General features: G+C 40.3%; 1 protein-coding gene across 1 annotated transcript in view; it reads left to right on the forward strand.

Moving 5' to 3' along the window:
• The window catches only part of slc39a13 (solute carrier family 39 member 13), a 20,017-nt gene extending 6,591 nt beyond the window's left edge, over nucleotides 1–13,426 (forward strand). The window contains exons 4-10 of the mRNA XM_037695348.1: nucleotides 1,147–1,289; nucleotides 3,207–3,326; nucleotides 3,868–3,957; nucleotides 11,994–12,044; nucleotides 12,194–12,326; nucleotides 12,404–12,503; nucleotides 12,988–13,426. Of these exons, the coding sequence (XP_037551276.1) occupies nucleotides 1,147–1,289; nucleotides 3,207–3,326; nucleotides 3,868–3,957; nucleotides 11,994–12,044; nucleotides 12,194–12,326; nucleotides 12,404–12,503; nucleotides 12,988–13,063 (713 nt within the window). The 3' untranslated portion in view covers nucleotides 13,064–13,426. The remainder of the gene's footprint in view (nucleotides 1–1,146; nucleotides 1,290–3,206; nucleotides 3,327–3,867; nucleotides 3,958–11,993; nucleotides 12,045–12,193; nucleotides 12,327–12,403; nucleotides 12,504–12,987) is intronic.
• Nucleotides 13,427–15,616: the final 2,190 nt, after the last annotated feature.

Raw genomic sequence — 15,616 nt, forward strand, 5'->3', positions numbered from 1 at the left:
TCTGTCTGTCTGTCTGTCTGTCTGTCTGTCTGTCTGTCTGTCTGTCTCTATCTTACTGTGTGTATATATGTAAATGTATATATGTGTATATGTATATATGTGTATATGTATATATGTATATATATGTATGTATATGTATATATATGTATGTATATGTATATATATGTATGTATATGTATGTATATGTAAGTATATGTATGTATGTATGTATGTATGTATATATGTGTATATATGTATATATGTATATATATATATGTATATGTATGTATGTATATGTATGTATGTATATGTATGTATGTATATGTATATATATATATATATATATATATATGTATGTATATGTATGTATGTATATGTATGTATATGTATGTATGTATATGTATGTATATGTATGTATGTATATGTATGTATATGTGTATATATATATGTATATGTGTATATGTATATATATATATAAATATATATATATATATATATACACTGGATTTACTTATCTCCTATCACTGCTGGATTTACGTATCTCTTATCACTGCTGGATTTACGTATCTCTTATCACTGCTGGATTTACTTATCTCTTATCACTGCTGGATTTACTTATCTCCTATCACTGCTGGATTTACTTATATCTGTTTTAATGAACCTGTTGGTGAAACTCTGCTGTTCTCATTGTGGTCAGGTTCATGGAGACTTTTCTTCAATCATTTGGAGAAGTGGCAATACATTGATTATGTTCATTATGTGAATAGATAAAGTTTAAAAGTGTTTTTTGATGCTGTTCGTTTTCTCTGAACTAATTTTTGGAAGTTGAAATCAAAAATGTTGTTAATTGTGTCTTGAATGAAAATGTTTAAAAGTATAACAATTGTATTAGCACTATTAAAGAACATGTCTTAAGTATTTATGTTACACAATTATATTGCAGTAAAGAGCCAAATTGAATAAAATATTTGAATAAACTTGAGTGTTATGAGGGGCTCCCTGAACGTCGGGTATTTGTGGCACCGCCTCTCAAGTATCGGAGGAGCTGCTCTTGGCCAGGTCACCCTTGTGACCTCAGGGTTTTTTAAAATTGGGTTAAATAAAGGTTTAATAAAATAAAAATCATCCTCCTGCCCACATATCTACAGTGTGTCTGCTACTTTCCAGCTGGTAAACAAAACCACTACACGACCCAGGGCTTGTGGGTAATCACCGGTCTGTTTGCCTTCCTTCTGCTGGAGAAAATGTTCCCAGACCAAGACGGCCTCGAGGATGCCACCTCGGAGTCACACCTGAATTGTAACCTTTCTGTGAGTACTCTACTCGTTTTGTCTCGCATGCCGGTACAAGCCTCCACATACTTCTGTTTTCATTGGCATGCTCTGTGCAGAGGTTTTCATGCGTAGTGTGCATATCTGTCAGGGGACATTTGCAGACAGAAGCATCCGATGACCTCTAATACACCAAAGAGTTCACAACAGTCCGTTCACATTGTAGAAGAAGAGCTTGCAGAATTTCTTGTGGGAACGTGCTGCCCAGCTGAGCAGCGCTCCCCGTCAGTCAACGCAGTCAGGAAGTGCTGCTGCTTCCCTGTGCTGCCTCCCGCATGCTCACAATTGTCCAGTCTCCTTCCACGAGTTTCTTTACTATCTTTATAACATTTATTTGACTTTATTTCAGTTTTCCAGGAACTGTTGTAACGCCGGCTGTATTTTCAGCAACCTCGACCAGCAGCTTGTCAGTAGACGCTGCCCTAAGATCAGCTGACTGCAGCCACTTTACACAAACGGTCACGCCCACCATGTTCTGAGCCATCGCACGATGCTCGTCGAAACTAATTCTGATGGGGCGATGCACAAGACGGGGCGTCAGCGGGTGGTGAGAGAGGCGATCTTTGCAGTGTTTGTCACAGACTCACATCAGCGAGTCACGAGCCGCCCTTCTCATTGACTAAACTCACTTTAAGTGTCATTTCTTAACAAAAGATTATCTTGGTCTGAAACTCTGGCATGAAAGATGGTGGGCGATATTCATACTTTGATAGAATGCTAGTTATTTCATATTAATAGTGTTCATGTGGGGCTACAGGAAGTGCATCATCAGTATCAATCCTTTTAGATTAAAATCTAAAGAAACACATGTTTAGATTATACATCCACCCTAGTCTTTACCCACTTTATAATCATTTAAAGTTCTTTAATCTCGCATATCTAAAGTATTTTAGTACACTGATTTGTAGCTGCTCAAATGACATTTAATTACAGTGGTTACTAGTCCTGTAAGGAAATGTTTGGAGCAGTATTCTTCAGAGTGTAGCCTGTTCATTAGAAATACTGTCGATGCGAGCGGTTCTTTAACGTATGCTTGTAGTAAGATTGTAAAGACACTCTCATCCTTCCTCCTGTCTGTTTTTAAGCCACTGAAGGAGATTTTGAATCCACGTCTCGGCACCTTATGTGTCTATTTTTAGCGCTGGAACAAAGCAGCTGCTTCATCCGTTTCAGTGCCCACACTCAGCTTTTAGGCAGCGACAGACAGGACGGAGAATAACCGAGAAGGAGGTTTAAAATGTTTCATGTAGAATATTTAGTGTCACAGAAGATACAACTAAATGAACTGGATTGATTTTTAGATTAAGATGTTTGGGGAAATACAGCAATTGATGAAAATTGCACGGATGTTATCCAATTGGAGTTGTTGTGGTTGACTTGATTTTCATCAAAAAGAGCATGCAATGTGTTTTGCACAGACAGTTGGTCCCCAGTCTGTCAGAGGAGCCTACTCTACATTTATCCTAAAGTTGATCCCTGTGTTACTTCCTCGTGGTTCAATCGTAGAAGTGAAGCAAACGTTTCCCAGTGACGATGAGACGACTGCGACCTGTTTCCACCTCGCCGCCTTTGACTCAGTTTAACTCTCAAGTGGTTTCTGAACGATGGAACAGGGAAGTTGGCTATTCTCAGAAAACAGAAGCTTTAGCTTCACGTGAATGTTGTTGATTTTATTTTTTTTTTTTAGAATGCTGGACATCGTTGAAAATAAAAGGTCATCTGTTATTTCTAGAAAAATAAAAGATCATAAATAACTTGCATCATATATAAAGATGTCAGAAAATTAAAAGCTCTTGTCTGGTTCTTTTGCATAAGTGAGGTTCAGAATGAAATGTAGAGCAAACTGTTGGAAAAACAGACACACACATGCAAGATGTTTGTGTTTTTCCTCTACAGATGCAGTCGGATTCAGCTTTTTGTGTAAAAGCGGAAGCATCCCTCAAAAATGGCCACTGTGCAGATTCATGGAAATCCTCCACGCAGCAGAGTCTGCAGGACCGAGCAGTAAAAATCAAGGTAGTGGTGAGAATCAAATCATGTTGCACTTAATGAGCACAATGTCAGAGTCTGACATTTATTTGTCTTACACAGCACACGTGACACATGAGGTGGGACGAAACTACTGTTTGTACACAGGGTCCCAGTTACATCCAACGAAAACACAAATTGTAAAGAAAAACACGAGTAAGATCCGAGTCATGAACTAAGAATACACTAAGTACTAATAGTATAAAAACAATGTGCCAAAACAACAGCAGCACGAACACGAGTCTGCGTGACCAGGTGAGGACCAGTGAACACAGCAACACGAAATAATCAGCAGCATGAGATCAGCAGCATGGATAGTCAGCAGCACACATCAACAACCAAGTGGCATTGCAGTGATTTTTCAGTTTTTTCACTGATTATCCTGGTCAGAGATTCAGGAGTTAACAGCCGCAGGGTAGAATGTGATGGAAAAAATGAGGAAACCGTTGGACTACACTTGGATTCTGAGCAAACAAATTGGAGCATAACTTTATAAAACATAAGTCCTTTTGGGTTTTGTATGTGACAGACCAGTGGGTACCTTAATCTACTGGCCAACTGCATCGACAACTTCACCCATGGACTGGCAGTAGCTGGGAGTTTCTTGGTCAGCAAAAAGGTAAGAATCTGAGACACTAAAAGCAAAAAAGTTCACCTGCAGGTACGTCTAAACACATCTGGAATACCGTGAATAGATTCATTACACATAGAGTGAACTATTTCAAACCTTTATTTCTTGTAATTTTGATGGTTATGGCTTAGGAATAATGAAAAACCAAAACTCTGTCAGAAAATTAGATTATTGGGACAAAGTTTCATGTTGGACACTCGTGCACACTGCACAGATGGCTCCTAGACATTCGTTCAACCCAAGGGCGTCGGAAGCATCCGTAATGTGGGGGGGACACAATGAGGTGTGTGTGTGTGTGTGTGTGTGTGTGTGTGTGTGTGTGTGTGTGTGTGTAAAAAAAAATAATAAAGGTGTTCACTAGTGAAAAAAAAGCAACATTTCACCTGGATTTCCTTTTAATTCCACACATTTAAAACATGTTTCTCACCAAGTTTGTGTAAATTCATCTGTGGGTTTTAAAAGTAACAAAAAACATCTAGATTCTAAGGTGAATGTAGAAAACTAAAAACAGGAACACGTCTGCATTGGTCCCTGCCAGGAGTCCAACAGATTCTTAAAAATACGGGAACGATCTGAAGATATTAATGCCTGTCCATCTTGGGGGATGGTCCTCGAGAGTATGTACTCATTGGTCAGTCAGCTTAGACTTCTGGTCACATGATGACGGAGTGGGTGGAGTTATGGTAGGGAATTTGAGTCAGAGTTTCTTTGTCATTTACATCCCATGTGGTACATGTAGTGGAATGAAATTGGGTACACAGGGCCCCAGTTACATCAAACAATAGCAAAAATATAAGGTGTAAAAAGAAACCGTAAATAAAGATCTGAGATATAAACTAAGATAAATGCTAAACGAATGCCAAGCGGTAAGCTAAAAGATCTAAGACAGTATCTCGCAAATGTCTTCTGGAGTCGATGGACAAAGGGATATCTCCTGCTCATGCAAGAAAGCAAGCGGAACAGCACAAAAAGGAACTTCAGCACGGGAGATCTAGTTGTTGTTGTTGACAACTCTGCACCTAGGAGTTCATGGACTATGGGCCATGTTGTAAAGACATTTCCAGATGCCAAGGGCTCTGTTAGAAGTGTTTTGGTAAAAACCAAAGCCATTGTGGTTCAGCAGCCAATAGACGAGCTCTGTTCTGATGGAGGCAGCAGGATGAATGAATTTTCCAGCCTTTACTATACTGTTTTCATCATTATAAACTTTGATTAGACATAAAATCATCAAGTAACTCAATGGACTTGTATTTTGAGTAACCATTACTTTATATTGTGTAACTGTTTTGTTTTTGATTTGGCTCCTTTTGAATATTATTTATGTAATTGTTTTGCTAAGGCTGACAATTAGTTGCCAGGATGTTCAAGCCTGTTGATTATTTAATTGTCAGTTTAATTAATTATAAAATGTTATACATTCTTACTGGTATAAAATAAGCAGAATGGTTATAGATGGTAGATGAACTATTATATATTATGAATTTTGTTGATGGATCTCCTATGGCCATCAACAAAACGGCCCACAATGATGGTCCCCAGTCAGCCCAGCCTACTGTGATTAGAGAAGACAATGTCAGCTGGGTTGTTTTTTTGTTTGGTCTTTTGTGGAAGGAGTGAGGAGTCAAACAGTCTTTCTACCACTAAATAACCTTTTTTTATTTGGATATTTGTTGTAAGTCAACGGGAGAATATTTCTGGTTTTTGGGAGTAAAGCCCAATCGCTTTGGTGGAACAGGTAAACCTCTTCGAGTGCTTTTTTAAATTTAGTGCATCGAGAACCTCATCCATAGAACGTCTCTGCCATTTTTTGATTCGACTTTAATGCAAGAGTTGCCACAACAGGTGAAGCCGAGAAAAGAAGAATGTTGTGATAAATTCAGAGAGGAGCTGTTAAAGGCTCTGGGTGGTAAGAAAGAGCTTCCAGATGACTGGACTACTACAGCAACAGTAATTAGAGAGACAGGTAGGAAGGTACTTGGTGCGTCATCTGGACAGAGAATGGATAATAAGGAAACCTGGTGGTGGAATAGTGAAGTGCAGGAAGCTGTTCAAAGGAAGAGGTTAGTCAAGAAGAAACATGACAGAGAGAGGACTGAAGGACTGATCTCCTCCTAAATGGGGGAGTGGTGGCGCAGAGGTTAGAGAAGGTGGGCCTGTGATCAGAAGATCGCCGGTTCACGCCCCGGTACCGACAACATCAAAAATGTGGGTGGGGTAGGTGAAGCACCCACACTTGCCCCCAACCTCATTCGCCCCACTCTGGGCCCATGAGCAAGGCCCTTAACCCCCACCATCTGCTCCCTACACAGGTCTCTCTTGAAAATGAGTTCTCGTGGCTCAATGAGACTAACCTGGATAAATAAAGGCTAAATGAAACAAATAAAAAACATGTCTCTGTGTGAGTGCAGCTACAGCATGCGCTCTCAGGTGTAGTGAACTAGGCCTCCGACCAAAACCTGCCTCTGAAGACCGTCATGGGACAGGAACTCTTATTTCATTGATTTGAATCCAGAAGTACAAATTAGCTCATCCTTTCTAATTGTATCCTGAACTAATCAATTGAAAGAACACTCTCTTTTTTCATATTATCATTACTATTTTACAATATCTTGATAATCAAAGTGTGTTTAGTTCATACCATTTCTAAATGTTGAAGTGAACCACTGATTTTAAATCAACTGTGAAACAGTATTAATGATTTTTTTAATCCTCATTTAAATTAGAAATCAAGTTAAATGTCTATTTTACAAAGTAATTATGCATTTTTGATCTTCTGTCTGAAATGAGAAGGAGTGATGTCGGTCAAAAGTCGGAGACAGTCAAAAACAAGTTGTTAGAACGGGCTGTCGTGTTTTTAAAGCTCTCAGACGGTAAACAAGAGAACTGGCACCTGCAGTGTTTCTCACTTCACCAAAACATTTCTCTGTCTGTTCCTAAAACATTCTTGCTGTTTTCTTGACTTGTAATGACCCTCTGACATCACTAGAACCACCCCCTGTTGGTTGCTTCAACCAATCAGGAAGTACTAAAAGTGACCGGAAGCAGAACTCTTTAAAAGTCGACACTTCCTGGTTCTGGGGCTGTTCTGGAGTGAAGTTCTGTTCTTCTGGAGGGAGTTCTGCAGTTCTGTAGAGTTCATGGAGTTTTACACTTCTGAGTGGAAACTCTGAAAGGACTCACGGATGCTTGCTGTGAGTCCACCTGGGCATAAATGCCCTACAACTTCGAAGGGAGCTGAGCCTGTAGAACGGAGTATCTCACGATTTCTGCCGAGTCGCAGCCGCCCTGAGGAGACGCTGAAAGGTAGCGTGCCAGGGACCTCTTGACCGTAGCGGACCCATCCTCTGCCAAGGTAAAGAGTCGTCACGAGCTTCACGCGAAGTGTACCGCGGGCGAGCTGCGTTAGAAAGGAGCGTGTTGTTCTGGTCCACAGACATACAACATCTTCTTCCATTTTTCCCTTTAAACTCCTCCATTTTTCCATCTTTAAACTTCTATCTTGCCAGTAATTAATCCAGATATCTTCAGAAATGTCTGTTGTTTTTATTAAGTAAAACGTGCCAAGTTTTATTAATCAGAACCAGACCAGTCTAATCAAGTGTACAATGTTTTGATGTTAAATTTTGATTCTGTTCAATAAATGACCACATTTATTTTGATGGGTCAAAGAAAATTAACGTCTCATGTCACTGATTAAACCATCTACGCACAGTTACCTCTGTGACATGGCTGTAATTAGCTCGAAAAAGAGAGAACCCGTTATTTAAATATAATTGTAGTGAAGCTACGAAGCTAACCTAGCCCTTAGAACACTACACAGGACATTATTACCTGCAGTGTCCCCTCAGTGAGGACTGAACTAGACAAAAGGACCTTCTCCTACTCCGCTCCTGTTTTCTGGAATATCTTGTAAAAAAAATCTGAAGCTCTCGACCTTTGACCTCTCTAAGTGGCTTCAAACATCTGATAAGTTCTTGGGAAAAACCAACGCAGACACGTTCCTGTTCTTAGTTTTCTGCACTGCCTTACAATCTAGCTGTTTTTTTTTTGTTACATTTTCTTTTAAATACCTTTTTTATTTTCCCTTGTTAAAAATAACTCAATTTGTACACATCCTTTATGATTGTCTATTGTTGTCTTTGTTGTCCACTGTTGTCATCACTCTTTGTTAAAATCAGGTCTCTCTTGTTAATGAGCCCCCGAGGCTCAGTGGGACTAACCTGTAGAAATTAGGGATGGGGCCAATCCGATCCAGTATCGGTATCGGCCTCTGATACCAGCATAATTTACGTATCGGATTTTCCGATCCAACCTGCCGATATTTCCGATCCATGATGCAGGTTGGCTTCAAACTATGGAATGGATTTCCTGAACGGAGGCATGTCTCATGAACCCAGAGTAATAAGACCCGCCTCACATTCAGGAAATCCAGTTCAAAGTTTGCAGCCAGCTACAACGTGAGGACTGTTAGCAGCACTGTGGCTAACAGCTAACCGACTTTTCATCTAAACGTCCGCTGTGTGGAAGTATTTTATACTAAACACCACAAAACAAGACAGCAACGTGCAATGTCTGCAGATCCACAGCGCCACATTAAACCACGTTAAAGTTAGTTTTACGATGGACGTTCGAGCTCCGGGGCTTCAGCGGGGCGCTGCTCTTTGGTCAAACCGAAAGAGGCGACTCGATCCCGGCCAGCCGCGTCCAATCTGCCCCGCTCAGTCTGCCCGTCTCCGAGGAGGGACAGACTGAGCGGGGCTGCCCCAAATCAGGCTGCCTGCTTCGGATTGAACAAGAAGAAGACGTCGCTGAAACCACGGAGCTCGAATGTTTACAGAGAAGTTACTAAACTTCATCATAATTAATGACCAACCACTATCAGTTGTAGAAAATGAAGGATTTCAGAGTTTGATACTTGCAGCCAAGATCTAGTTTACCCTCCAGGAGATATTTATCAGTACAACAGTAGACAATCATAAAAAAAACCATATGATTTGAAAATTATATTAAAAACATAAACAGCTACATTATAAAGAGATGTAAAATACTAAAAACAGGAACATGTCTGTTGGTTTATGCCATGAACTTAGCAGATGTTTGAAGCCATTTAACGTTTTATTTTATTTTATTCATTTATTCATTCATTTAAATGAAACGATTAAAAAAAATCAAAAATAAAACATTGAATGAAAAGAGTGCAGAAAGAAGAAAAAATTCTTATCTACCCCTTATTTAAAAAAATATAAAATAACTTTAAACAATCACTTAAATTAATCACTTTAATATCCACTTTAAAGCTAGGAATAAAAAAACATGTTTTGTGTTAGAATTTAATTCTACCTTTAAAACTTATCCAACATTAATAAAACTTCCCTCAAGTTGCCTTTTTGGACATGCATGCATATATTTGTACACATTGTACTTGAGAGGAGATTATTACAGCCTCATATAAAATCAATGATCATGATATCGGAACTGGATCGGTATCGGCCAATATTCAGATTTAGTTATCGGGATCGGATCGGAAGTAAAAAAAAAAAAAAAAAAGTGGATCGTGCATCCCTAGTAGAAATAAAGGTTGAATGAAGAGAGGAGACAGGAATATAAGGAGATGCAAGAGCAAAGAGGGAAGTAGCTAAAGCGAAGCAGAAGCCATATTTGAGTTGTATGAGATTCTGGACTCTAAAGAGGGCGAGAAGGAATTGTAACGAATGGCGAGACAGAGAGATCAGGCTGGAAAGTATGTGCAGCAGGTTAGGCTTGTTAAAGATGGGAATGGTACCAAAAACCACTTGTTCATCCCCTCTGTTTCCTTCACCAACATGTCCATTCAGGTCTGCACCCATCACCACTCTCTCCTCTCTGAGAATACTCTCTATCACTTCATCCAGATCCTTTCAAAATGTATCTTTCTCCTCCACATCACATCCAACCTGTGGAGCATAACCACTGACAACATGTAGCATCAGACCTTCTACTTCTGCCTTCAGACACATCACCCTATCTGACACTCTTTTTACCTCTTCTACATTATTTTCCAACTCCTTCAGGACCACCCCTACTCCAGTTCTATTTTTATCTACACCATGGTAAAACAGTTTGAACCAGTGTATCTATTCCATTAAAAGACATCACACCGGGCACTCGGTACAGGACACAAACTCATATACTTTTCTTTTTTTGTTTGTTGTGATAAAGTCATGCTCAAAAAGTGCATTTTACACAGCAATACCATAGATTTGTACTGCTTCAGTAGGTTACTGTAGGTTTGTCTCTTTGGTACAAGAGTCCAGCTGGAGAGACAGAAGGCTAACAGCATGAAGTGTGGAGCAGCGTGCCAGAGAGGAAGTTAACTCAATATTTCAAATGTAAAAGATATCTCACCGGCCAGTTCTTTTTACTGCTGGTGCAAAAGGGTGCATGGTGCATCAAAACTGCAGTTTTGGCCACTTTCAGATGTGCCATTACAACGCAGATATTGATACAATGGTTATGAGTGGCTGATGTACTCTTAATAAACTTTTATTTCTGAAAAATTTTTTTCAGTTACAGCTTTCTTTTTGATTTACTCATTTATTACCTGAAGACTCCACGGGGTTTCAAATCTTTTGTCTAATCAAGTTTCCTTTATCATGAACTGATTATAAGCTTGCACAAATCTGTAATAGTTGTTTTGTTTTAACGTCAAATATTTGTAACCTTTGCCATTTTTTAAATCAAAAGTTAAGTAATACGTCCTGATGCATGCTCAATAATTCAGAAAGATAAATCTAACAAGGCTAAGTCGGGTCCTCTGGATGGATTCTACTTGTTGAAACATTTCGTCTTTTATCCAGAAGATTTCTTCAGTCTAAGGAGCTGCAACAAACTCAGTCTTACAAGCAGCACCTTCTCATCGTGGACCAACCAGTTTGCTGGTGACAGCCAGAACTAGCTGTTCACATGATAAAGGACGTTGGTTTGAGAGAGGAGTGAAGGAAGCCATCTTTGTGAACAGAACCCTTCCATCATTAAATGGGGTGGAGCCTCCGTGTCCAACTGTCCCCCTCTTACAATGCTGTTACCGCTAGTATCACTCAACCCTCTGTGACAAGCAAACAGCCATCTGGACACTAACGATTGCTTGTTGGGCTGATGGTCCCCATTTATTATGTGAACAGCTAGTTCTGGATGTCACCAGCAAACTAGTTGGTCCACTATGAAAAGGTGCTGCTTATAAGACCAAAGGCTCTAGCATACTCAGTCCAAAGGTCAACAGTCGACTCGCGGTCATGTGGTTGAGGGACATTGGTTTTCGCACACACCACGAGACGCAGAGCTCCTTGAAACCCCTCCCGCTGCAGAATACGTCACCACACAGGTTTCTTCCCACCAGAGTCTCCACTCTGTCCCTGCATTCGCTGTTTGGCCACAAATCTATCATGAAGAAATCGCCACACTTTTCAGCAGACGGCTTCCTCCATACACGATGTCTGCACGATCTCCATCCAGGAGTTTTTAGCCATTTGACTAATTTATAGAGTTTGAAGAGTCATACAGCTGAATGTCAAAGCACATTTCTGCTTTGACGAACACGCCCACAAACTACGGACCATTCATCCAACACTTGGCACATATGCCTGTGAGATAAAGTTGGGCCTGGGACTTGAGTCAAGAAGAAGCAGGTGAAGCTGCTCTGAGAACAAAATGACGTGATTATCATCACGTAACAACGTCACTGAGCGCAGATTTCGATTTAGCCACTTTGGATGGAATATGCAGGGTCTGAGTTTAGTGCGGCTCCTCAGACTGAAGAGGTCTTTTGGATAAAAGAAGAAATATTTCAGCAAGAAGAATCTGTCCAGAGGACCTGACTTAACAGAGTCAGTTTCTTTGTCATTCGACCTTGTTAGATTAAAAAATATGTATTTCTGCATTGTCTAATTACATCTTGGAACAATTAAGTTTGCTGTGCTTCTAATTTAACTGTTTTTATGAAAGAAGTTTCTTCAGACAAAAATGCTTTAATCAGATATTTCTTGCAGGTTGGGTTCCTCACCACCTTTGCCATTCTGCTCCATGAAATCCCCCATGAGGTGAGAAAACGGTTCTTAAAACTCATCCAGTTTTGTTTCGAACGTCAGAAGTTTGCATTTCTTCAAGCTTCTAGGAAAAGTCTGGGCGGAGTCTTAAAACACTTGATCTTTAGCTGTTTCTGTGCTGAGAGAAATGACGTCTTCCACAGGTGGGAGACTTTGCCATTCTGTTGAGGGCGGGGTTCGATCACTGGAGCGCCGCTCGCATGCAGCTGTCCACGGCTCTGGTCGGGGTCTTGGGAGCTTGCTTCGCCCTGTGCACTCAGTCACCAAAAGGCACAGGTAAAGCATTTTACATGTGAACTGGACACTGGTTTAAGGTCGACTTGATTAGTCGTGACTTTCTTTAATGTTTGTAGAAAATGCCACAAGCTGGATATTGCCTTTCACTGCCGGAGGTTTCCTCTACATTGCCTTGGTGAATGTTGTGCCTGAGCTACTACAGGAGTCCAATTTAAGGTAAAGCACTGACAGGTGCAGCAAAGAAAAACAACCAGACAGGTTTTTTTGTTGTTATATACCTGGATGACTGAGAAAACAAACTTTGTGTTAACCAGACAGGTTGGCGTTTTTGCCAACCAAACGATGAAACGACGTCTTAAGAAGGAGGATTCACAGGTGTATGCCCTCCTGAGCGATCCAGTCTGGCTCTGGCCATGTTCACAGCACATTTTCAGAGAAAATAGCAACAAAAATATTCATAGCCATGCTTGGAAATGCATTTCACAATGTTTACTTTATAAGAAGGCAGCAAAATAAAACTATAAATTGGCCAGAAGTGATGGATTTATCCGATTAACTCATTACTACTAAAAAAAAGGCCCAACAGAGCAAAACTTGATGACAAATCTTGCAGTTGTGGAATGTTTAAAAGAAAAGAAAAGATGGTGCACTTCCATAATCCCATTTTAAAAATGTAATTTATGTTTTCCCCTCTTTTCAGGCACTCCTTACAGCAAATCCTTCTTATTTTCTGCGGGGTGGCTATCATGGCTGTGCTCTCGGCCATCATCGATTGAACGTGGAGGGATCACCCCTTTTCGCCTTAACAGACACTCCTCATGTAGAGAAATCCTCGTGTTTGATTCCTCGTTCATGGACACGTCTTGGTTCCAAGGCGTTGAGGCACCAGTGACGTACAGCAAAGACCTGGCGAAGAACAACACTCTCTGAGGAAAAAGACGACTTTCTTCATCGGCGAGACACTTTCAAATGTTCCGTACGTAAATATCACGGGAGATGGTTTGTGTCGAAATCTGTTACAGATTTTCCTTTCACACAATAATGCTATGCACATACTTGCACAGGTACGCTCCATGTAACTGCTCAGATCAACAAAATATTCCAAGCACCAAGACTTCCCTCTTCATAATGCATCATTCAACCTAAGTTTTGTAAAAGTTTAGTTTTGTTACTGTTGGATGTGTCTATTTCTACATATTTATTGAACGTGAGAACCAAGTTTTATCACTGATGGTTGTTTTTTTGCCTCGTGTAGGAAAAAGAAGAAAGTGTCAAGTGTTTAGAAGATTCTGTTTCTACTCGGAACCAAAGCAGCTTTTTTATTTGTTCGGCTTTCTTCCACTCCTTTTAGCACCTCTTGATTACAAATGGCTGCTCATACAAGTTCATGAAGAAATTACATGAAAAAATATTGTTACTAATTCTAAGGTTTGGTTTTAGTCCTTTTTGTTGCTAACTGTTGGAGACTAGTGACATCTCTGAAAATGTCAACCACAAGGGAGAGTATGTTACATTTTTAATAAACTTAAATAAACTATATTTTACCACATGTATGGAAAGTATGCTTATTTATTTTTAATTTGAGGCCATAATGATGAAGCACACTCTGCTCACGCATGATTGTGCAGCTGCCCATCCAGTCTGTCACATTGTAAAGTTTGCAGATGATACAGCGGTGGTGGGATGCATCACAGACAACGATGAGTCCAGCTGCAGGCAGGAGGTGGAACACCTGGAGAGCTGGTGCAAAGAGAATAACCTTCACATCAATGTGAAGAAGATAAAGGAGATGGTCGTGGACTTCAGACGGAACAAACACACCTACCCCTAAACAATAATAAAGACTTCATACAGGACTTTTCTTATTTCTTGGGTGATTTTACGTCCAAATATGAGCAAGTTTTAATTGCTGGAGATTTTAATATTCATGTGTGTTGCACTGGAAAGCCGCTGGTGAAGGATTTCTTAGATCAGGGATACTTGTTGATCAGCTGATCATCACCAGCCGCTCACGTCCACTGACCCCGCTGGTCAAAAGACGTAAAAAAAAAAAAAAGTACTGTTAATCTCGGATCAGCTACCGGCTGCGTGTGTCTCCGCACCTTCTGTCATCTGCGGTGAAGGAAGGAGGAGCATCTTGCAGGGCCGGTTCTAGGCATGGTTACACAAGTGGGCAGGCGGAAATGTGAAGGGGGCATCTTCATCCATACGTATGTTGCAGCATATTCATTGTTGAGCATGGACTTTGGTTTTCATTGGTATTGTTGAATTGTGTTTTCTTCATGGGACTGGGGTAACAGCTAAAAGGTGAAATTTTTACACAGTCAACATTTTCAACCATGAACACTATCAAGTAAAACCAGAAACCAACTGACCCATGTCCATCTTGAATGCTTCAATCTGGCTGCAACCACAAATTACAAATACAACTTGAAGAAAGTCAAGGACATGCACCACAGCTTCCACTCATCTCAGTACTGAGGTACATTTTGTTTAAACAGATAATGTTCTGGCTGCGTTTTTATTTTGTTCATAGGTGGGTTGTTTAATTTCTTTCTTTTATTGGAGTGACTTGGAGTGATATCACAGCTCTCCCCTTGACTTTGATCTATCAATATGGTTCTTTTGAAAAAAATAGTGAAGATCACTGTCTTAGATGTAGTGGATGCTTTTGGCCTCACTCAGTCAGTGAAGGGCCCAACCCATGAACGTACGCGCACCCGGGACCTTGTTTTATCTTATGATTTATCTATTTGTAACTTGTAAATTGGTGATGCATTGTTATCAGACAATGTGTCTGTTTTATTTGGTTTTATTCCTGTTTCTAAACCTGTCGAGTCCTGTGCTCCTGCTCAATGATGCCGTGCATTTAACTCGTCCTCTGCTGCTCATTCCTCCACTGTCTTTAATTGTTTAGAGTCACAGCTCTCTGTCTCTCAGCGCTGAGGAGCTTTCCTTATATTTTGATTCTTTATGTCATGCTGTTTTAAATGATGTGGTCCCGATTAAAACCAGGCGATCAAAGCCAAGATCAGACCCATGGTTGAGTGACCATTGCCGTGCCATTAGACAGGAATGCAGGAGAAATGAACACAAGTGCAGAAAGGACAAACTCCAAGTCTCTGATATACTGAGAGAGAGTTGGCGTCGATATCAACGAGCTGTGAAAACAGCCAGAGTAAAATATTTCTCTGACATTAATGTTGCACATGAACCGGTCCCTCTTGAAGCATCCAGAGAACTTTGTAATAAGTTTCTTCATTTCTTCTTGGACAAGGTTATTAACACCAGGGCTTGTATCTCTTTTCCATCCCTTGACCCTTCCATCC

This window comes from Nematolebias whitei, chromosome 2 (assembly GCF_014905685.2).
Source record: "Nematolebias whitei isolate Nwh7 chromosome 2, NemWhi1, whole genome shotgun sequence".
Classification (NCBI taxonomy): Eukaryota; Metazoa; Chordata; class Actinopteri; order Cyprinodontiformes; family Rivulidae; genus Nematolebias; species Nematolebias whitei.